This window comes from Micromesistius poutassou (genome assembly GCF_964030765.1).
Source record: "Micromesistius poutassou genome assembly, chromosome: 22".
Taxonomy (NCBI): domain Eukaryota; kingdom Metazoa; phylum Chordata; class Actinopteri; order Gadiformes; family Gadidae; genus Micromesistius; species Micromesistius poutassou.
Window position 1 is genome coordinate 11794061 of NC_140292.1, and position 23885 is coordinate 11817945.

The 23885-nt window shown below is 42.0% G+C and overlaps 1 protein-coding gene across 1 annotated transcript; it reads left to right on the plus strand.

Moving 5' to 3' along the window:
* Nucleotides 1–9724: 9724 nt before the first annotated feature.
* atxn10 (ataxin 10) lies at nucleotides 9725–22307 on the plus strand. Its single transcript, XM_084486293.1, has 11 exons — nucleotides 9725–9867; nucleotides 11253–11426; nucleotides 11810–11895; nucleotides 12687–12783; nucleotides 13117–13281; nucleotides 15133–15213; nucleotides 16464–16620; nucleotides 17349–17457; nucleotides 19139–19323; nucleotides 21818–21881; nucleotides 22111–22307. The coding sequence occupies exons 1-11, from the start codon at nucleotides 9737–9739 to the stop codon at nucleotides 22290–22292; spliced, it is 1431 nt and encodes a 476-aa protein (XP_084342419.1). The 5' UTR covers nucleotides 9725–9736; the 3' UTR covers nucleotides 22293–22307.
* Nucleotides 22308–23885: the final 1578 nt, after the last annotated feature.

A 23885-nucleotide genomic window follows, 5' to 3' on the forward strand; every position in this document is an offset into this window, starting at 1 on the left:
TAATCCCAAATGTCCGTTTAGAGGTTCAGCTGTCAATCACGAATCAGGGATCTCTCTCTCTCTCTCGCTCTCTCTCTCTCTCTCTCGAACCCGTGCGCCGTGTGGTGTGTTGCTGCTCCGAGCTCCGCTCGCGACTGGACCGCTGCGGCTGCGTGCTGTCCCCCCCCCCCTTCCTGCGCGTCCTGGTCGCGCACACTCTCTCACTCGCAGCTCCACTCGCTCGGAGAGAGAGAGAGAGAGAGAGAGAGAGAGAGAGAGAGAGAGAGAGAGAGAGAGAGAGACTAACTAACATACATCAAGCTCAGTCCAGTCCAGCACTGCCTCCAAAACACCAATTAGAGTCAACAAAATAATGAATGAGGCAAAAGAAGACTATTTGGAACATTGGACAAACCTCAAACCAAAGTAGAATGAATTCCTATCTGATCCTAAAAAGAAATTACAAATTAGCAGACTATCTTCTCTCTGTCAGAGATGTGAAGCAGAGGCAAATCCTGACCAAGTACAGGCTCAGTGACCACAGCCTGGCAGTGGAAACAGGCAGGCACAGAAAGACTTGGCTGCCGAGAGAACACAGAATATGTGGTCACTGTCAGGCAGAGAAGGTTGAGACAGAGGAGCACTTCCTTTACATTGTAAAAATATGACATTTTAAGATATACTTCACCAAATTACAAATCTATATTCCGAATTTTGCAGACATGGAACATGAGGACAAAATTGCAATTCTTCTTGGTGAAGGTCCGTCGGCTACCCTGGCAGCACAATATGTCCTGAAATGTCAGAACCTGAGAGATTCAGTCTGACTTTGTTTATAACTTGGTGTGTAAAACACACATTTTCTTTATTTTCTATGATACTAATGTATATCCACATTGCTGATGTTGCTTAATCTGTTATTTTATTAACAATCTGTTATTTGTACTACACCCGTATCCCTTTGAAAGAAGATCATTAGCTGAAAAACTCGACAGGTGAATTTATTTGTGTGATATTTTATATGTGCTATTTTACATAGCAATAGCACATATTTTAATACAGTTCTGGATTTATTTTTTATTTCCAGCAAGTAAAAGTTGGTAATGCTCGGAAATACGTCTGTCTGATGTTGTCGTTTATTTTTCAAAACGTGTAGACACACCCGGCCAGTAAAAGGGACTTTTATTGTATTGTTGAACAGAGAAATGTGAAAACTGAGTCACCACAAAGGTTTTCTGTGGTGACTGTTATGAAATATATCACATGCATGTCTTTAAAGTTACTTTTCTTCAATTATGTATAATTTCATAGGTATGTGATACCATTATGAGCCTTGCCAAGGAGAGGTTTTCCTTCACCAAGCATCTCATCAGTGCCACTCTCTTGCAAGGAGACTTGTTCCTACAACACCGCAAAAAATTCCCAGATACAGCACTAGAAGCCACGGTGGATGCCTATCCCATGTTGGACAATGCCAGACTAAAAACCGAACTGTCCCTGATCTAGGAACATGAGGACTTCAAGGGTTGCAGTGGTGCACTGGCTCTATTTCAGGTTCTGATGGAAAATAACCTTAAAGACACATTCACAGAAACTGTAAGTCTCAAGATCCTCATCACTACACCAATGACAACAGCAGAATCAGAGAGGTGCTTCTCTACTTTAAAGAGGATAAAGACGTTAGGAACACTATGACACAAGATCGCAAGAACGCTCTAGCTCTGCTCTATAGAGAAATAACTCAGAACAAGGGTCATTGAGAGATGTGCCACTCAGAAGGCTAGATGAGCAAAGGTCCTGTACAAAAAATAATACATTTTTAATTTTTTTAATTATTATTATTATTATTTATTTTTTACTGTGTCAATAAAACTCCCTCAAGATGACTTGGTCTAGTTTTTGCTTATTAAAGGACAATTCTGGTATTTTGAACATTGAGCCCCCTTTCTGGTTTGTCTAGGATAAAGTAGAGTGGTTGTCATCAAAATTTTGACTATTGGACCAATCGTCAAAATTTAGTTTAATTTCCTTTAAGTATGAATGATAATGTGTCATTCCATTTGATAATCTCATTTAATTTAAATTGGAGTGGATTTAAGTGAATTTTGTGAATGATTTGGAATCTCCTGCTCCAGCCCCACCAACAATTTTTTCCACCAGCCGCCACTGCATACACACTGTTGTTTTGTTTATCGGCCGTCGTAAAAAAAAACATAAGTGGTACACTGTCGTTTTTTATCGACAGTGAAAAAAAAAACATAAGGGGTAAAACTGTCGTTTTTTATCGGCCGTCATGAAAGAAACCATAAAGGGTAGTGTAACGACCCTCACTTGTACAGGTGTTCGTGGAAACGATTCAGACCCCTGGGACTCCTCAGTGACATTTATTGTCTGCTGCCTGCATTCACAATAAAAACATGTCATGAGCTCCAGCATAACGGAGATGGCCTACTTCTCATGTACGGGATGATCGTATCGTTTTTTTTATTATCATTAGGAAATTACCACATACTTGCATTCACAATAAAAAAACATGTCATGAGCTCCAGCGTGACTGCCCGAACAAGTCTAAAATAACATAAAAACAGAAAGAGAACAATGCTCTCCATGACAGTATCGAGAGGGGTTGCCGCCAAAACTACAAACTGAATTATAAACCCTGCTAACATTAAACTTCGAGAGCATAAGTTCCTAAACGTATATATACACTAATATTAAATCAGAAATTGTAAATAAAACATGTTCATTTATTAAAATATCAAATTATACACAGAGCGCTCCCAAAACCTGCTTACCTCCAACGGAGATGGCCTAGTTCTAATGTACGGGTAGGGTTCTAATGTACAGGTAGGGTTCTAATGTACAGGTAGGGTTCTAATGTACAGGTAGGGTTCTAATGTACAGGTAGGGTTCTAATGTACGGGTAGGGTTCTAATGTACAGGTAGGGTTCTAATGTACAGGTAGGGTTCTAATGTACGGGCAGGGTTCTAATGTACGCAGCCTCATATACAATCTTGGTGAATGCGGTACAACATCTGGACCTTTCATATTAACATGCATGTTAACAATGGCATGTTAATAATATCATTTTGTGAGAATTCACTTCTGAGTCTTTTTCAACTCTGTTACAGTAGCACTGTCGTTATTATCCGCTGGTATGAAAAAAACCATAAGGGGTAACAATCATTACGTTTACATGCACCGCTTAATCCGATTAAAGCCATAGTTCGACTATGCTCCTCAATTGGACAACTGCAATTGTCCACGTATACATGGCGGTGAGAAAATCGATTCATTGGCCGAAGCGTGTCATGCCCGGTATGATAGGTGGCGCTGTACCCATTTCAACTAGTGGTAATAGAGCCACCGGCTGACCTCTTTACGTCACCAGCAACAACAAAATCAGGCGGCATTCGAGAAAGATGTTTTTAGTAGACAGCTGTCAGTTAACTTTGGGTCCATATAATATCTCCTACTCTCCAATGGAGTAGGAGATATTATATGGACCCAAAGGTAACTGACAGCTGTCTACTGAAAACATCTGCGGCAGCAATCCCTTTCTCCTCCATGTCCCTGAGAATTTTAGAGGGAGAACCCCCCTGTGGATTTGGCCCCCGCAGAACCATCATATGTCACTACATACCTTCCATGCGGGATCCTACCATCCCTCCTTGTGATAATTATACCCACAATCATCACAATGATGATACACTCCTTATAGGGGGTAACTACACCAGCTTCCTCCATCTTCTGCGTCACCTTTTTAAAATAAATCAGTTTCTCGTTTTCCGACGGCGACAACCATAAACATATAAATAAATAAATAAATAAATATTTATATTTATAAAGAAAGAAGAATTCTTTATATGTCTATGACAACAACAACATGACTACCGTCTCCTTCTACTTCCTCACGGCCCTTGGAAAAGATCTCGAGCATGCGCAGAACGCAAAATCCAATTCCAAATATATTGACCGTATACATGCACGCTTAATGCGTTAACTATGAGGAGTCTTAATCCGACTATGAGAAACACGATTTGATTCGATTTTAGTTTGATTAAGGTGTATACATGCATCTTAATAATCCAATCATAGTTGGACTAACCCAATCATTCGGTTTTCAATTAACGGCGTTCTGACGCCGTATTGAACGCCGTTCGACAAACTGTACGCCGTATTGAACGCCGTTCGACAAACTGTACGCCGTATTGAACGCCGTTTCAAACGCCGTTTGACCAACTTCACGCCGTTCAGAACGGCGTTTGAAACATATGCAGCCAATAGATTTGAACTGCTTTCACCCAATCATATGCCAGGGCAAACACACAGTCAGTCGAGACCAAAGATCTTCTTTCACAAATCTTTCCTGTTGCAAAGTTTGCTCAAACTTACCTACTCTACAGGCCTACTTGTTTATGGTGTTAGTTTAGTGTATAGTGTGTCTATTTATATTTATATGTATAGTAGTTTAACAATATAATAGTTTGAAAGTCTACCTTTCATTTTGAGTTTTGTTTAGCTTCAAGTTCAAAAACAAACGTATGCATCGTTTTTAAAGTCTAAAGATGTTAAGATGTTTTAAATTAGAGGGGGTTAATGTGGAGGTGGTGAACACTACAAGTAGGCCTACATACACTTTGATTATACACTATCTATCGAAGTCTGTCTGAAGTATTAACATGCAGTTGCAAGTTTTAGCCTGTAGATGGTAGTATAAGACCAGGAATAATTGACTATCAGTTGGAACGAGACAGATAGAAAAAATACAATAATAATAATAGTGTATACTTTATTAATCCCTTTGGGGAAATTCTTTCTCTGCATTTCACCTATCTGGGAGTACTAGTAGTCTACTAGTAGTACTAGTACTACTACTACACCCACATTTCAACATTGCCCCCAAAATATTCACAACATTTACCATTTCACTATTTACCTTTTCACATTACACTGGCCCCTACTCTTGATACCTTTGTAACTCAACTCAAAGCCTTTAATGTAGTAGGTTGTGTTTTGGTCACCTTTTTCCTATTTTTTTTTCACAGTGTCTGCACGTCAGATCATGGTGAGGAATATATTAATCATATATATTATTACATATTAATCATATCTATATATATATATATATATTATTATATATTAATCATATATATATATATATATATATATATAATTGAACCATTGATGGTCTTGGCTGTGTGCTGCTCCAGGTGTAATAGCAGTGCTCCCAGATGGGTTAGAAAGAATTTCCCTGATTAAGGGGATTAATAAAGGATACGTTATTATCATTATTAGGGTCCTACGAAATCCGTAGGAACCCTATTGTATTCGTTAGTATTATTGGGGGTCAAGCAGCGAAGCTGCGAGACAACCTATTGTTATTGTATGTTTTTTTTAGCTCCAAAAGTTATAAAAATTGGCAGGCTTGTAGAACTCGTAAAGTTAGTAAGGGAATCATAAGATGGGCCATAGGTGGCACTATAACAAGGCCTTGAAGTTCAAGAATTCAACAGGCTGCCATTACCACTAGGAAGGTGCAATTTGCATGAAACTTGTGATACATGGACCATTTGTCATGATGAACAACTTTCACATCGCAAACCCATACGGTCAGACCATTTGGATATAGTGCAGTGACCACAACTTGACCAAACACCCACACATTAACTCCTTTGGTGCCGAAAGTGGGAAAAGCTGCAGACTTGGCACACATGTACCAGGTGACTGTGGGACAATATGGTGTTAAATTCATAGCAATGAGGCGAAAGACGGCAGAGATATACATTTTAAAGTTGAGGGAACATTGAGGGGACAATGTGGAGGGGGTCACCATGTACAAATGCCAACACAGATGCACTCTAGAAAGAGCAGAGCCGGCTGTACTTGATAAGGAGGCTGTGGTCCTTCAATGTCTGCAAGCTCCTCAGGATGTTTTGCCAGTCTGTTATCTCTCCTATATGCTGTTGTGGGGAGGCAGTGTTAAGAAGATAGATACTGGGCGACCGGACAAGCTGTTGAGGAAAGCTGGCTATGTTTTGGGTATAGAGCTGGAGTGCATCACTTCAATAGCAGAGAAAAGAAGACTGGATGATGGCAGTCCTGGATAATGACCCCCACTGTACAACACATTCAACAAACAGCCGAGCATTTTGAGTATCAGACTTCTGTCAATACCATGCGTAACGGGCAGGCTGAGGAGGTCCTTTGTCCCCTGGGCGCACCCAGCTGTTCAACACCACACAAAAGAGAAGGAGAGAAATGTACTTATCAGCATGAGTCTCTCTCTATTTGCCCCTTCCACCGTTTAACCTCATCTACTGGGTACTATCCACTGACCATCTGACTGTCTCTGTCAGTTAACAGTTTACAGGCTGTATTAGCCCCCTATCTGTACTGTGATCTTAAACCGTAGCTTTCACAATCTCCATCTTCATAATTTGATTTAACCATATAATTTAATTTAACCATCTATTGTTCATAGATAGTATATCATCATTATTCTTAAAGTATATCATTTGTGTCAAGCAATTCATGTTCATGGTCATTCATGTTCAATTCATGTTCATACTCTTGTTCTTTCCATATTTATATAATATATGTATGTTCCATATTCAAATTTAACAACAAGCCAGACTTGCAGTGATTATGTCCTGCATTGTTTAAATTTATACTACCACCATTGCACATACTGGTCAATATTTCACATCATCAGTATCTATCAGGCCTAGTAATCACTCCACATGCTGTTTACTTTTTACTCTTTACTTTTATGTACCTGAGTGAGTGATTAGATTGATTTTACGTCTGATATATGTGTGTATGAAATTTTGTTGGACCACCCTTACCTTGATTGCGGAACAAATTCACTTGCCATTGCTTCTGCAACTTATGAATTATTAATGAATTATTTCCGTCAAGTGTTGCATTAGTCAAACTGTATCTGAATCTGCCCCGTTAGCACGGCCAATGATGGCCTCAATATCAGGCCGTCTCTGTGGCCTATTGAGCAACAGATTAGCAGTAGCGGTGGATGCTCAGCATTAGGGTTGGATGTAGACCATGAGCAGCCCGAGGTGGTGGATCAGCAGAACCTGCTGAAGGAGCCACAAAGAAGGGCGATGTAGAGCAGAGTTTGGCCAAACTACTTGGGAAAACATTCTTCTCTTTTCAGTGGTCCCCCATGAATTCAGAAATTGAATGTGGCCCATTCTTATACTGTACATTTACTCACACAGTTAACACATTTGTCAGAAATCTAATTCATTTAATTCATTTGTTTTGTCATATTACAAATATTATTGGCATATTACAATCAAAATACCTTTGCTTGCATCTGTTCACAGATCGCACCCAGCCCTTTACTATGTGTCCCTTGACCTCTCTGCAGAGGATTTCATTCAAACTCTGCGGGATAATGTTCCTGGAGTCCCTCTGCCGGGTCAGCTCTGACCGGCGGTGGTGCCGTTGGTGGACCAGTGTCCTCTGGACATCAGGAACCGGAGGGCACTGAACCGGTCTAATTTGTATCTTCGCCCCAAGGTAATCTAAGATATAACTCTAAGATATAAGTCACAATGAACATAGATTATTAGGGCCACTAAAATTTACCTTTTTTGGTGTAAATTATGTTGTTGTCTGAGTCCACATTTTTATACAATGGTTAACAATGCAGTTTGTGTAAAGGAAACATACTCAAATATGGGCATTTGTTTGTTTAGAATACCAACAGTCACCAACCAAGGCAAGTGTTCTTCTCCTTATTGTATCTGCTTGGATATACATTTCTGACAAAGGTTTCATGAGTAACATTAGTATTTTATTGTTTTTGTACTTTAGTGATAATCCAGGCATCTTGATGTACCACTCTACACACACATTGTTCACATAGCAGCTTACGCAAAGCTGTTATTTATGAGGTATCAAGTGCTGTCCCATGCTGTCTAGACCACAGGGGACCTTATAACTTATGACAGTGTCTGGGAACATCATGGGAATATTGACGTTTAGTTAGTCTTAGTTTAGTCAAATATGAAAGTTGCTCATATGAAAATGGAAAAAAGTGATTTGCTGCAGCAGAATTAGGACTATATCCAATCGTTATTAAAATTCACAAGAGAGCCCTAAAATGTTATAACCACATTAAGGAAAGCAACAGCAACACACTCCACAACAAGACTCTTACCCACAGAGAGTTACACCCAGAAAAGTGTCCCCTTAGCCAGCTTGTCCTGGGACTCTGTCCAACACACAACAACCAACACATCAGGCAAAACCAAATCATAAGAAAACAAAAGGAAAAGTATTTGGCACATTGGAAAGAGTCCACCAAATACCAGAGTAAATTGACTTGCTTTTTGTCCCTCAACAGAGACTACACCGTGGCAGAATACCTGACAACCGTGACCCAAAACTGAGGAAATCCTTGACCGGATACAGACTCAGCGAACACAGCCTGGCCATGGAGAAGGGACGCCGCAGACAGACCTGGCTCCCAGGAGAAGACTGTGCTCCCACTGCACACAAAACCAACTGGCAACAGAGCTGCACTTCCTGACTTCCTGCCAGTCATACGAAGACATCAGGAACACACACTTCCCACGGATTACAAAGGCATGCAAGGACTTTAAAGACACTCCAGATGCTCACAAACTGCCATACCTGTTGGGAGAAATACAACACTGTGCGATCGCAGCAAGATTGGTCACCTGTTGTGATGAGAGAAGGACCTCAAACTCCCCATAAACAGACTCACCCCCTGGACTCACTCTTCACACAATTATTGCACTATTTCTAAAATGCCTTTCTAAAATGTTTTTTTTTTTTTAAACTTAAATAGTTTTTTTAAACTATCTATTTTACTTTTTACTTATCTATTATTTTATTTTATTGTATGACAATGTTTATATGTGAAGCACTTTGAGTCTGCCTTGTGTATGAAAAGTGCTATATAAATAAAGTTGCCTTGCCTTGCCTTGCCTATTGCACACATCCCACATATTGTAAATATGTGTATTCAGAGTGAATCTTTAATTTATCTGTTTATATGACATACTGTAATTTTTATAATATCGCACATTTGACTTTTTTGTAGTACTTTTATAGTATAATATTTGATATGTGTATATATTTTGTATTTAACGTTTTATACTTTTTGTATTTAACGTTTTATACTTATTAATTATATATTATACTATAGACCATAGACCTAGACTATAGACCTTTTTATGTTATTTTATAACATAAACACCGAGAGAGAGACTTCAGAAGGGGTGTGCGCAGACAGTGCAGTGCACCCATAGTTATGTATCGTGCTCATGGTCACGAAAATTAATCTAATGAATCTTGTCCCAGGGCATGATTGTCCGACTTTTTTCGTTCTACACAGTAATAATAACCAATAATTTGAATAGTTTTTGTTTATAGATTTTTTTGTTTTATATATATATATATATAACTAAATATATATATTAATTGCCCCATCAGTCACTTCTTTCTGGCCGGAAAGGTAATTACTGTGGATAGAGAAAGATCCATCCATAACAAATTTTAGACGATCTTCATCACTCGCTTTCATAAAAATGTAGGTGAGTAGAGATTTATAATAATAAATAACACATTTCCAAGCAAATTTCTAAGTGATGTGAACGTATTTATTAAAACAAAAACGCGTGGAATGGCCCTAAGGCACCGGAAGCCTGCATGCGACCCGAAGCTCCGCCCAAGCCCTAAGCCCCGCCCACACCAGCGACCAACATGGCTGCCCCCACAGACAGTGCCATGGACATTTCTTCTTTCTTCTCCGGACTTTTAAATGAAAAGTTGTGCCCTAACCATTTAAATGTCTTAAAAACATTTACATCTATGCTGCGGAGTCAGGAATACAGGTTTGATTTTGTTTAACTACTAGGACATGTTTTGTTTGAGCGGCCTTTAGTTATTCATTAGTCATTCTGACTTGTCATGTGTCGGCTATTGTCAGATAGATGGACTGTTTCATACATGGTATTGAATGTTGTATGGTGTTTATTGAAGTTATTATTAAATGTAGTTATATTAGTAATTCATTTCAAAATGTTTCATACATTAAAAATGCACTGTGCCTTTTCAGGTTTTCATGAAGGTTCATTTGTAGAAAAGTAGAACAAATCATGCTAAGATGCACGTAATAAAAGTAGAATATTATCAAGCACAGAACTATTATACCCTGTTACTAGTACCGTGAGCATTCCGTATTATCAGGGTCTACTCAAATTCGGACACATCCGATCACTTCCGGAGACATTTCGGAGACATTTCGCAGGCCTGGGCAATCAAATGTCTTTGCGTGCAATCGAAGGTATCAGCAAAATGTTATTATGCAGTAATTTTAGATGAAAAAACTAAGGAAATACGTTGTTTATCTGATTGTAGCTGACTGTGTGACAAACAGCAAACACACTGACTGTTAAGTTAAATATCAAAATGAATAACATAAATCAATTAACGTTTTTTACAGCCCTGGAGTTGTCATGTGTCACATGCCATTATGATTTATTATCAATTGAAATCAGTAAAACAAATAATTTAATTAATTCAATAACAATTACACCCTAAAAACACTAATTTGGTGTTGTTATATGAACAATGATTATTCAGCTACACTACAGAAACACTTTCAGCTTTGCTGAGACCTTCGTTTGCACGCAAAGACATTTTATTGTCCAGGCCTCCGAAATGTCTCTGGATGTGTCTGACTTTTCGTAATACCCGTCTCATCATACTATTCGCTGGGTCACCACGGTCATCCCATTGAAATCCTTTCGGTGAAGTGTTAAGGTGATTCTTTTTTTATGCTTCTTGGGGCCCGCTTTTGAAAATATGCTAAAGATCTGCTTACACAAACTTTACTGGGTGTGCTAGTTTGTTTATCTGAGCCTGTGGAACATACTTTAAATCCTAAATTCCTGCCACTCCCATTAACAATCGTAGTAGCACTGAGGTTGCTGCTCATTTAGTGAACCACTTGTGATTGACTGTTACACACACATATATATATATATATATATATAGAACATGGTTTCACGTACCATGTAGGGACACAATGTGCATTGATTCCAAAAGGCAAAGGTTCTATATTGCTATTGTTTAATATGTGCGCGATAGCTGTACAAGAAAGTCATTTTGACAAGCTATAGGTTACAGATGTTTCAGCTAGGAGGGGCGGTTACAATTGATTGAGTCTCTTTACACATTGTTCCACATCATCTCTGACACTGTGTTCTCGGATCAGGGAGGAGGTGGAGAAGGATGTGTTCTGCTCTCTCCGGAGCCTTCTGTCCCGCCTCAGAGAGGAGCTGGAGGCCTCTGGAGGAGAGGATGAACTGAACCTTCAGCTGATAGCTGAGTGCTTCAGGGCTCAGAGGAACGCGTGCGTCCAGAGCCCCCGGAACCAGGCGCTGCTCAGGTATTACCCACTGAGCCATTAAGGTTCAAACAGCAAATCGTCTTAGACGTTGCTCAGTAAAAATCATTCATATTACACAACTTCAAAGAAAGGCGACATTGGAAAAAAATGTGTTGTATGACGTGCAGGTGATAGATGTCGGTAATGTTTTGATGGGTGATGTATCCACTAGTTCCATAGAGTGTCCATCCAGATGTACAAATCCCTGGTCGGCAACTGGCAGGCTTGAGTTTTAACTATCTACTATCGTAAGGCTGACACTCCCACTTTGGATTCAACAAATCTGGATGGATTTGTAAACGGTGAACCTCACACCTGGTGGCAGAGAAGAGGCCTTCAATGAATTGCTGCAGAGTTCCACATCATGTCTGTTTTGTGTTCAGCGATCTGAGCTTCATGGAGGAGTCGCTGAAAGTCCTCAGTGCACTGCAGCGCCTGTGTGTGCAGGGCGGGGGGGCTGCGCTGGACCGTAAGGCTTTACTCTCTCCTTTCCTCTCCTTCTAAGGCCAGCACATTTTCGAGGCCGATCCCAAGCTAAATATTAGCTAATAAATATCACTTAGCTAATACGAAGTCAGTGCCAAGCAGATATTAAAGGACAATTCCGGTATTTTGAACATTGAGCCCCCTTTCTGGTTTGTCTAGGATGAAATAGAGTGGTTGACACCGACATGTTGACTATTGGTCCTGTCTCGGGTATTTGGCTCATTTAGAATCGCCCTGCCTGCTTCAGAATGGCTGGCTACGGGCATTCACAACCTGTCCTTTAAACAACCCTAAACGTTTGTTTTCAGAAATGTGCAACTCACCGAGTGGTTAGTGTTGTTCGTTGATGTTCCAAATCAAGTATAGTTGCGAAATACAGTTTCTGTCGTGTTTTATTTGGCATTTTGTAAATCTCATTGAAACCAGAAACGGAAGCGGGGCTGTTTCCGTTTGGTTGTAGTCTTTTCGTGCGGTTCTAGCTCTACTGTTGAGACGGAGAACCAAGCGAAAAGACTACAACCAAATATAAACAGCCCTCTTTCCGTTTCTGGTTCAGGTCCGGTTGCCGTGACAGGATACCGACACAGTACCCGAGACAGGACCAATAGTCAACATGTCGGTGTCAACCGCTCTATTTCATCCTAGACAACCCAGTTAGGGGCCTTTGTCCTTTAAGATAATACTAACTCCTATTAGTATTATTAGCAGTCTTCTTGTATTGGTATTCTATTGTATGATGATGTATTGTTTAATAAGGTCCTGGTGTGTCCCCAGCGCTGCGGTGTGGGGTCCAGTTCCTGGGGAACATGGCCGTGGGGAACCAGCCCTGTAAGGACAGCCTCTGGAGCCTCAGCCTCCCACACCTCATGCTGTGAGTCTCAGCCTACAAACAGACGTATTTAATGTCTTCTTCTTTCATTCAGCGGTGATTCTGTGTTTTCATAGCTAAGATATTATACTTAATTAAGGTATTTTGTATCTATAGATATATAAGGAGTTCACTTTCGGTCTATTTATTGTAATTGGGTTATGTTGTTCTAGGGATGGTCATTACACTGGTTAGTAAGATGTTCCAAATGATTCTTAGAAGTACTTAAGGGTTATAACTTAAGACTTGTTCTATTTGGTTATACATGGTTTTAAGTGGTACTTGGTGAGTCTAAATGGTTCATAATGATGATGTTCTCCTTTGGTGTGGGAGCAGAGATCTGCTGAGTGGATCGGATGAGAAGGTGGTGAGCTATGCCTCCATGGTGCTGCACACCTGTCTGGATGAAGAAAAGGTGGAGGAGTTGGCAAAGCCTGACAATATCCCTCTAGCCCTCCGTGTCATGGAGCTCTGCCGAACTCACCCCGACATCGACTGGACGTACGTACGCGCGTGTGTGTGTGTGTGTGTGCATATGTGTGTGTGTGTGTTACTTTGTACCCAAAAGTAGATTTTGTTTGCAGTATAGAATCCTCATACACACAAATAGGAAAATGTCACCTATGTCACCTGTAAGATTTCAGACCTCACACATTTTTCAAATGCTTTCATTACAATTGATGTGAGTGCCACTGGTCTCCTCATTAAGGGTTTTGGGAACAGGGACAACCACAGCATCCTTCCAGACCTCAGGTACTTGTTGTGCCTCTAAAGATTTTTTAAAGCTTGTTAAAAAAGCATGTTAATTCTTATGGAGAGGAAGGCTTTGTGCACTTCATCTTGTCTTATGTTAAAATGTTGAACATCTATGAGCTGGTTACTCAAATTGTGGATTTTATTGTTAAAATCAAAGGTATCAAAACGATTGTAAAATTGGTGGAGAGCACTGGACAGCTCGCTGTCTGAACTGAAGCCATCCTGATTAGACTGCTGCTATTTAGATTTGAGGCCTGCTCTTGTCTTCATACTATCCCAGGCTGATCCTAGCTTGTTTGTTGCCATCTTGGTCTCCAGTTTATTTTTATAGTCTCGCTTTGCTTTAAGGATTTCTACTTTTAGATCCTTCTTAGCTATTTGCAGTTCAGCGGTGTCACCCTGCTTAAAGTATGATTTATTTTTCTGTCTGTCTATCCTTAACAGTTGTAGTTATCCATGGTTTGTATTTTTACCTGTTTGCATGGAACATCATGTCCCTACAGAAAGCAACGTATGAGCATGTCACATCAGTCAACTCATTAAGTCATCTCCACAGGATGCTTGAACATTTCCCAGTCTGTACAGTCAAGGCAGTCTTGTAAGCATAGCACAGAATCATCAGTCCAGTCTTTTGTTTCTCTGATGTGTGCTTCTGCCTTTTTAAGACGGTTTGTTATGTTGGCAGCAGATGCACACAGTGGTCCACTGGACCCAGTGGTGGTCTCTTATAGATCCGTAGTGAAGGTCCAGGGTTGTGTCTGGTGGGACAGGAGTCACAGGACACATACTGGTGAAAGTTTGTTAGTGTTTTCTTTAGAGATACATGGTTAAAATCACCCAGTATGAAGTTTGGCGCCTCAGGTGAGAGCGACTGCATTTTCTGCACGGCATCGAAGATGGTGTTGGAAGCCGACGCAACGTTCGCTCTTGGGTGAGCGTAGACTTTAAGTTGTGGAAAATCGCTGGGCAGGTAAAAAGGGTGCAGTGATACTGATAACATTTTGACTGATCTGGTGCACAGATACGTTCTCTTACAGTCATAGCAGTGCAGTATCGTTTGTTGTTTTTGTTTTTGTAGATTTGTGTGCTTCCTCTGCCTGTCGCTATGGTGCACCAGATGCCTCAGTGGTTAAGTCTGTGTCTCCGTCAGCTCCGTCGCTGTCAAACCCCGGGAGCTGCTGTTTTCGGAAGCGTTGCTGACACCTCCCCGCTTGCCCCGCCTCCTCTTCGTCGTCTTTCCCGCCGGGTCTTTTAAAATACAATCTGGCAGTTGTGCCGTGATGTCAGTCATCCCACAGTTCAGCTGCAGCAGTGTAGTCCTGGAGTTCTGTAGTCTTCCATTGACGAGGTCGGAGACAATGACTCCATAAAACAGCATCCGGAAAACGTTGTAAAATCCATTGTGGATAAGCGCATTCATAGATGTCACTATGATTACGAATAAACAAAATGGATCGGACCCATAAGAACGTGTGTGTGTGTGTGTGTGTGTGTGTGTGTGTGTGTGTGTGTGTGTGTGTGTGTGTGTGTGTGTGTGTGTGTGTGTGTGTGTGTGTGTGTGTGTGTGTGTGTGTGTGTGTGTGTGTGTTTTTGCAGGGTTCTGATCGCCACCCAACACTTCCTCAAGTCCTCAGCTCTGGTGGCCAGCATGTACTCGGGGATTTCTCACCTGGAGAGGTGATTACCTCGGCTAATTCCTTTTCCTCTAATTACATTGCAATGTTAATTAATGTTATCATAAAAATTCACATTGAGTCCTTTAAATTCGGTTTTTTATCCAAGTTACCGACAAGTGAGGCTGGCTGAGAACAACCAAAGCGTACAATCACAATTGGAGTAACTACAAAATGTAATTTGTATAGGTAATATAATGTTATGAAATGAGATATATTGATATGTAATTTTACCCTGGGACCCAGGCAAAACCAGGTCAGAAGAATCGGGATAGAAATGTTCAGAGGGAAAACACTTCGCTGACATGGATGATAATAATGGATAATAACAACTACAGTACTTTATTTTTATCTTTTGTATTTTATATTGTTTGAAATAAGATTTTCATACAAATAATGACATTTTAGTGAACATGAGCATCTGAAGTACAATGTGTTGTTTCAATCGATGTATGGAAATATGAAACTATGACAAGTACTAAAGGAGGAATGCAGTCCCCAGATGTTTTATAGTTGAATCTCTTTTGCTATCTTTATCTTATCTTATCTTATCTTTGCGCTGCAGCTCATGCGGTTGAGGCTGTCAACTGAAATCTTTAGCACTTTTAGTTTGCATTTTTATGCTTTATGATAGTGAGACAGACAGGAAGGTATGGGAGATAGAGGGGAGGACATGCAGCAAAGGACCACGGGCAGGAATCAAACATGGTGCTGCGATTAGGACTGAGCCTTAATGGTACGCTCTGGTGAGCCACCGGCCCAGGCAACTGAAATCTTAACGCAAGATAAGTTCACAGGAGACGCACTTATCACACATGCATGTCTTTCTGTAGCCCCAGAGTAAGTCAATCAGTGTCATGTGTGGAGAAAAATGAATTGTGACAAATGTGTACTACTTATACAAAATAAGTATCCATCAGATCAGACCATCTAGATCTTATCTGACCATCTAGCAACATTTAAACATTTATTCATTTGAAAACCAAATGAATTCTGCTCAGATGGTTTGGTAAAGGCTCTAGAATGATTCAGAGTAGAGGAGGTTGATCAGTGGTCTGCGTGTCCCCAAGGGAATCAGAGCTGCAGCAGTCAAGTATGTGAGTTTACGCAAAGCTTGAACAAAGCTTGAAGTGGCCTCTGCAGGACATAATTCACCCTCTGCGTCAGTCCTGGCCATGTGCCCGCCGGACCTCGCCCAAGTAGGATTTTGGCGGGCAGTACACATCATTTGATGTGTACTGTATATGAATGTAGGATGACCCTGCTGGAGCTGCTGGCGGCCCAGCTGGGGGAAGGGGGCGGCGGGGACTGTGGGATCCCACGGGACGTGGCCACCCACCTGGCCTCTTCTTTCCAGACGGGCTGCAGAGCCGTCCTGGCGCTTGCATCAGGATCTGCTGACGGAGACGAGGTATGACCACCACCACATGATGACACAACTTTACTGCTGCAGCGCTGACTCACATTCACAGTCCACACTGCCATTCCCTACAAACTTTTAAACATTTGGTGGAAACGCAGCTATAGTTATGTCCAATAGTGACATCATAGTGAGGTGTAGATCCTGTGTGTCCAGTAGTGACATCATAGTGAGGTGTAGATCCCTGTGTGTCCAGTAGTGACATCATAGTGAGGTGTAGATCCTGTGTGTCCAGTAGTGACATCATAGTGAGGTGTAGATCCCTGTGTCCAATAGTGACATCATAGCGAGGTGTAGATCCCTGTGTGTCCAATAGTGACATCATAGTGAGGTGTAGATCCCTGTGTGTCCAATAGTGACATCATAGTGAGGTGTAGATCCCTGTGTGTCTTGTAGTGACATCATAGTGAGGTGTAGATCCCTGTGTGTCCAATAGTGACATCATAGTGAGGTGTAGATCCTGTGTCCTGTAGTGACATCATAGTGAGGTGTAGATCACTGTGTGTCCAATAGTGACATCATAGTGAGGTATAGATCCCTGTGTGTCCAATAGTGACATCATAGTGAGGTGAAGTTCCCTGTGTGTCCAATAGTGACATCATAGTGAGGTGTAGATCCTGAGTGTCCTGTAGTGACATCATAGTGAATTGTAATTCCCTGTGTGTTGTGTGTTGTGTGTAGACGTCATAGTGATGTGTAGTTCCCCGTTTGTCCTTTAGGAGGCGCTGACAGTCATGAGCTTGCTGGACGTGCTGTGCGAGATGACCTCTGACCTCGAGCAGTTCATGTTCCTGCAGGACCACGCCGGCCTGCTGCAGGCCACTGTTGGTGAGCTCACTGCGCCCCCACTGCTAATGTTAGGATGATGAAACACATTGGGGCTTCTGACATCATGGTTAGAATACTTATGGACGATCAAGTCATCAGCACTATGGGAGCCCCTTAAATGTATTGTGTAACATTTAAGCATTCAAATGTTAAAACAACTAGACCTTTGTTAAATATTTAGATGAATTGTGTACATTACATTAGACAAATAGTTTCCAACAATATTGAAACCCAGAGAAATCCAGTTTTATTCATGGAAACGGTCCGTTGCATGCTAATGGCATCGTATGCACTCTACCTCCTACTGTGACTTCCGGGGAAACACAATATGATATTTGAATATCAATCTAACTTACTAAGGTCTGCTACTTTGACAAGTGGCTCATTCCAGCCACTAAGCTAATGCAGTGTTTCCCACACAAAGACATGCTGTGACCTCTTGGGCGGGTAATCTTTTATTCTGATATTTTTATCAATCCAAGAGAACAACGTCATCCACAGTAGAAACTGATTCCCATACATACCATTTCTTTTAAATGGGCTGAATCATATTTCATTGCCAAGCCTTGATCACCAGGGCAGGACAGGCCTGTGAGAGGCCTCCTCTCCGTGCGCTCTCTGAATCAACACAGGATCAAGGCCGGCGTGAAGGGTTGTTGTTGGAGAATGCTGCTGGCCCAATTCATGAATACAATCAATTGAGAAAGAACATCTGTATGAGGGATTCCAGAAATACTAAAGCTCTAAGCAGATACACGGCCAACATCTCAGTGAGTCTCTCTTTAGTCGTTTTCTAGGTGTTTTCTGCGATAGTTCGACCAATGTACACTTCTGTATTATAAACAGTCAATGTTAAAGGTTTGAGTTTTTGCTGCTAGTGGCCACTCCATCATAACAATGATGTTAACAATGAATGCCATCTGGTGTATCTGACATAAGGTTCTCCTCCAGAACTACTGTGACGGTGCCCAGTCTCACAGCTGTAACAGTTGTAGTCCATGTTTCTTTGTAGTTTTGTCGTAGTTATATCTGGCCGGACACTTTGGGGAGGCGATGGTCCCTTCTCCTGGTAGGTGTTTATCTCCCTGTGTGCTGATGGTGTCAGGCCCCCTGAGGTTGAGGTCACCACAGATTAGAATATGACCATGGGCCTGGAAGTGGTTGATCTCCTCCTCTAGTATAGAGAAGCTTTCCTCGTTGTGGGGATTCTAGTGGTGGGATATATGTTGCACACAGTTCTTTCACTCACTCACATACGCACACACACACTCATGCACTGCAACCATGAACTCATCTAGACAATACCTGGAGGAAATATACGTTACAATGCAAATATCCCAATCAGTAATTTCAGAATCAACCAATCAGAAACCAGAAGAGAATTATATTGCTGATGTTTAGTTTAGTTTATTTATTTAGCACACATTAACATTAAATGTTGCAAGGAGGGAACGAAGCCCAATGGGCTTGTACAGAGCTCCACCCCTTAAATACAGATACATCCAAATAAATGTTATATTGATATCAACGAAAAACAGTTGACATTATTGATGAGTCAGTACTGTGGTCAGCCGTCTTCAATGTACTGTAAACCAACACTGGCGTTTCCACGGCCTTCTGTGTGCATCATGTCCGGCCTACTGGCAGCTGTAACCCGGCCTCACTCTGCCCTCCTCTGCAGGTCTCCTCCAGGAGGTTCATGCTCTGGGTAAGGCCAGTAAGAACGTCTTCAGCTCCTCCCACAACTTCTCCTCCTTCTCCTCCTCTGGAGGAGCTGACCCCTCCTCCCCCGCCGTCAGCTTCAAAGCCCACCTCATCCGACTGATCGGGAACCTCTGCCACCGCCACCCCCTCAACCAGAAGCAGGTCCGTGGGGGTGGGGGTGGTAGAAGATAATGGCTCACTGTCAAGTCATTATGTTGGCATCATACGTAGTTTCTATATTTTTGTATTACATTACAAACAAGCTCTTCTACTGCTATCTATCTATGCAGGTTACCAGCCAGTTTACGTAGAATGCTAAGCTATGCAGTTCTGGAGGTTTGGTCATTTTCTGTACTCCTTATTGAAAACCGTTATTATGTCAAATTAGTAATCAATGACATTTTATCACTGTTACTGATACAAGTCCCCAATCTAGAAAGAATCTTTTGCCATTCTCCCCAAAACACGATATGAACGTTCCACTGCGAACGCAGGTGGCGTTCTGTTTGTGTTGTTAAGACCGAGGGTGCCATGGCGGCACCATTTGTGTGGAGCTCTGTCTTGGCAGTGGTTGGCTGCGGCATCTGAGAGAAACTTTAGCTTTTCAGACACTTATACTATAGCGCCACAGTGTGTGTGGACTGTGGATGGTGAAGCTGTCTGAGCAGGCGGGTCTGTCTATTTATTTGATGTCTGTGTAAGGGTTAGGCTTCCCGGACACATATAGTAGGTGTGCGGCACATTTTCATACAACAGTACTAAAAAAAGTTTCAAAAAGTTGCCGTGGGTCGTAACCATAGAGACAACAATCCCGTCTCTTTGGGCTCACGTGGGCCCCATCCTCTGTGTGCTACAAGAAGATCTAGAACTTTTCATGCGTATTGGAAAAATAATTTCCCAAAATAATTTTGAGAAATGTTAGTTTCATGGGATTTGCACTCACATGCCAGAGCAGAGACCGAAATGTCTCGCACAAATTTATGAACTGGGCAATGTTTACACATTATACATATCTAATGTTTCCCTTACATGCATCCAACAGCGGCACCGGGCTGGATGCTACAGCAAGGAGCAATGTTGTTGTTAGAATGATACATTAGGGCTTATAGGTGCTCCATATTGCACCAATTGTCATTATTGTCGTTGAAGTAATATCGTTGAAAACATACTGCTGCGAAATAGTATTCTGCCATAGAAAAAATAGAAAATGTATGATAATGTAGGTGTTAGCTTATGAATGGCTTTAGACTAAAAGCATAAAAAGAAAGTCAATTAATAATAGAAAGTAGCCTCCATATTTGATTGTGTGGATCAGAAGAAACCGTTTTATTCAACAAGGATGAGGGAATAGCTACAAATTGCAGAATTATAACTTTATGTGCGCTGACATTAAAGGATCTGGCCGGTTTGCATATCCCAGATTAATGTTTAGGTTAAAGGACAATTCCGGTATTTTGAACATTGAGCCCCCTTTCTGGTTTGTCTAGGATGAAATAGAGTGGTTACCAATAGCCAACATGTTGACTATTGGTCCTGTCTCGGGTATTTAGAATCGCCCTGCCTGCTTCAGAATGGCTGACTATGGAAACGAAAAGGGGGGCTGTTTACGTTTGGTTGTGGTCTTTTCGCTCGGTTCTCCGTCACTACAGTAGGGCTAGAACCGAGCGAAAAGACTACAACCAGCCCCCCTTTCCGTCTCCGGTCAACGAGCAGTGAGTCTTCCAACAGAAATCAATGGATTTACAAAATGCCAAATAAAACACGACAGAAGCTGTATTTTGCTACGATACTTCAGATTTGGAACACCACTAACCACTCGGTGAGTTGCACATTTCTGAAAAACGTTTAGGGTTTTATGGACAGGTTTGTGAATGCCTGTAGCCAGTCATTCTGAAGCAGGCAGGGCGATTCTAAATGAGCCAAATACCCGAGACAGGACCAATAGTCAACATGTCGGTGTCAACCGCTCTATTTCATCCTAGACAAACCAGAGAGGGGGCTCAATGTTCAAAATACGGGGATTGTCCTTTAACTAAATGACATGACATTGTAGAAGAAAATCAGCCATGACTTTTGTTCAACTCGCCGCCTCGCGGTTTGGACACAATGAATGACATCCATTATAATGTAACGATTGTGGACAGATCCCATAGCTGTTTCTTGGTTTGTCATACAAACTGCCCTGTTAGGTAGCGTTCTCCAATATGCCTACTTTTCTACTGTGTTTATTCGCCACTGGCGCTGCGCACGCTCACAGACTGACCGTCGGACACCGTCCGCACCGCTCCAAAAGCTTCCAACACAGCTGAACACACCAAACAGATTTGTTGCCAAACTCGTCCGAGTCTCCCCAAAGGTTTCAGATGGCCAACGGTTGGGTCAGTGTGTTCACGCTTAAGCTTAAGCGATGTCCCTTAGACTGTACTGTGGGGGTCTGTGATAACTGTGAGTACCATTGCGTGCTGCTAGCATGTTAGCATTAGCTTGGTGATGGCAAACGGTACAATCAGGACGTTGGTCACGGGGCTCACAGCCGTTGGGTGGACCTCCCTGGGCCATGCGTCTTAGGGTTTGTGTAACTCAAGGTCTGTGCTCTATTGTGCACGTGTTCTAGTTTAGGCTGACATGGTGTCACTGTGCTCTTCACTCCTTTTAGGTCAGAGAACTCGACGGCATCCCTCTCATATTGGACAACTGCAGCATCGACAGCAACAACCCCTGTATCCTTTACCTTAGAGTATAAGATATTTCATAGATTAATATAAATATGTTCTTTACTGCTACTTTTAACTAATAGTAATATTAGTAATTAGTAATTAGTAATACTAATAGTAAAGATACTTAACATAGCAAGCTTGTGCCTACATGAATTGTCTCTGCACATTTCAAGTCTTTCATGCACCTTTAAATGTCTGATTGTCCGCTTGTTTTCCTTTACGAAGCGTGCAGTCATTAGCCAATGGGCCATCTTCGCCATCAGGAACATTCTGGAACAAAACCACGAGAACCAGGCACTGGTGGCCGCCATGGATCGCCGCGGCAATGCTGACTACTCAGCACTCAGTGCGCTGGGTCTGGACGTAGAGGAGAGAGATGGAGGACTGCTCCTCAAAACGACAAAGAACCTCTGACAGGGAGGGAGGGAGGGAGAGAGAGGGGAGGGAGGGAGGCGGAGAGAGAGGGAGGCATGGAGCAGGAGAGAGGGAGGTAAGGAGTGAGTGAGAGGCATGGAGCGGGAGAGAGGGAGTGAGATGGATGGAGGCAAAGAGAGGAAGAACAGAGATGGAGGTGAATAGACTGTCTGAGGTATGGAGGGAGAGGGAGTACCAGCGAGTGCCATCCAAACATCAATAACGTGGTCTAGGTTGAGTGTTATTGACGCTATGTCATCTGTTCTGCGGTTCTGAGCGGATGATGAGAAGGCTCTTTGTGCATAGCAGAACCCAAACAGCCGTGTGATCTGGGCCAGGTTGTGGTCGCCTATGGCCTCCAAGCAGCTTCCACCAGAGGTCAAGCACCCTCTGTACTCCGTGGTGAAGAATATTCTTTCTCCAGATAGGGCCTAATCCAGAGACAACACTTCCTTTTGCATTTTCTTGAAATATAATAATAATTTATTAATCTCACACAGATTGAATAAAGTAACATTTTATGTTAATTTATGATTCTTTAATAACGTTCATTATCACTGTTTTAGGACTCAGACCGGAATAATATAATCCCATACTAACTGTCAGCTATGCAATATGAACCTGTCCCAAGGTCTGTCAGAGAATGACCTCACATTCCCTATTTATTATTTTTAGTGACTTGTATTTTAAGTCTGATCCTGGACTCATTCTCTAAACAGGGTAATTCTGAATGATTGCACTTAACTAGGATAGTTAATTAAACTAGGATAACTAGCTTAACTAGAATATATTACCAGGTTCTAAAGCCTGTATGGCATGCAGTGTAGATAAGGAGCAAAAGCATTAGACAAATCATTTACAAAGTGTTAATACTAACAATATCATATTTATTTCTAAAGTCTCATATTTGCTCTCAATAAGCTCCATTCCAAATCTACTGAATACTAAACACAACATGATATTCCAGCCTTACCTTTTCTATTATAAGGCAGCTCTTCTTCTGCTTGTTCAGACATGGCTGTGCCTCACCATCCACACTCCGTCTCCTCACCATGTGGTTTGGGTTCGGTGTGGAGAGGTGGACAGTAGTGTCGCCCGAGGGGAGTGGCGCCATTAAACTGCGGAATGGTTGTCATCATACCCGACACGTCAGCCACCCCCCCACCGCCCTGTTCTCACTGGACCTTAACGACTGCACCTGGTACCACTACGGGCTGTAGTGCTCTCACTGGTCCTTAACGACTACACCTGGTACCCTGTAGTGCTCTCACTGGTCCTTAACGACTGCACCTGGTACCACTACGGGCTGTAGTGTTCCCACTGGTCCTTAACGACTACACCTGGTACCACTACGGGCTGTAGTGTTACCACTGGTCCTTAACGACTACACCTGGTACCACTACGGGCCGGCTGGAGGGAGCGTCAGTATCTGGCGGCCAGTTTGCAGACGGCTGACAGAACGCCGGCCTGAGGCATGTTAACCTAGCTGTTCACTTAGCCACTGCGTTCTTCAGCTGTAGTGTTGGTTCATCACGGGCCTGGGCTTTAATGTATGTGTGCCTTAACCGTTGGAAAGCAAAATGAGTGTGATGT

Excerpts from the sequence above, each read along its gene's own strand:
- atxn10 (XM_084486293.1), top strand. The coding sequence starts at position 9,737 with ATGGCTGCCCCCACAGACAGTGCCATGGACATTTCTTCTTTCTTCTCC. Across the intron at positions 11,896-12,686 it reads CGGGGGGGCTGCGCTGGACC|CGCTGCGGTGTGGGGTCCAG; the intron begins GTAAGGCTTTAC and ends GTGTGTCCCCAG. Across the intron at positions 12,784-13,116 it reads AGCCTCCCACACCTCATGCT|AGATCTGCTGAGTGGATCGG; the intron begins GTGAGTCTCAGC and ends GTGTGGGAGCAG.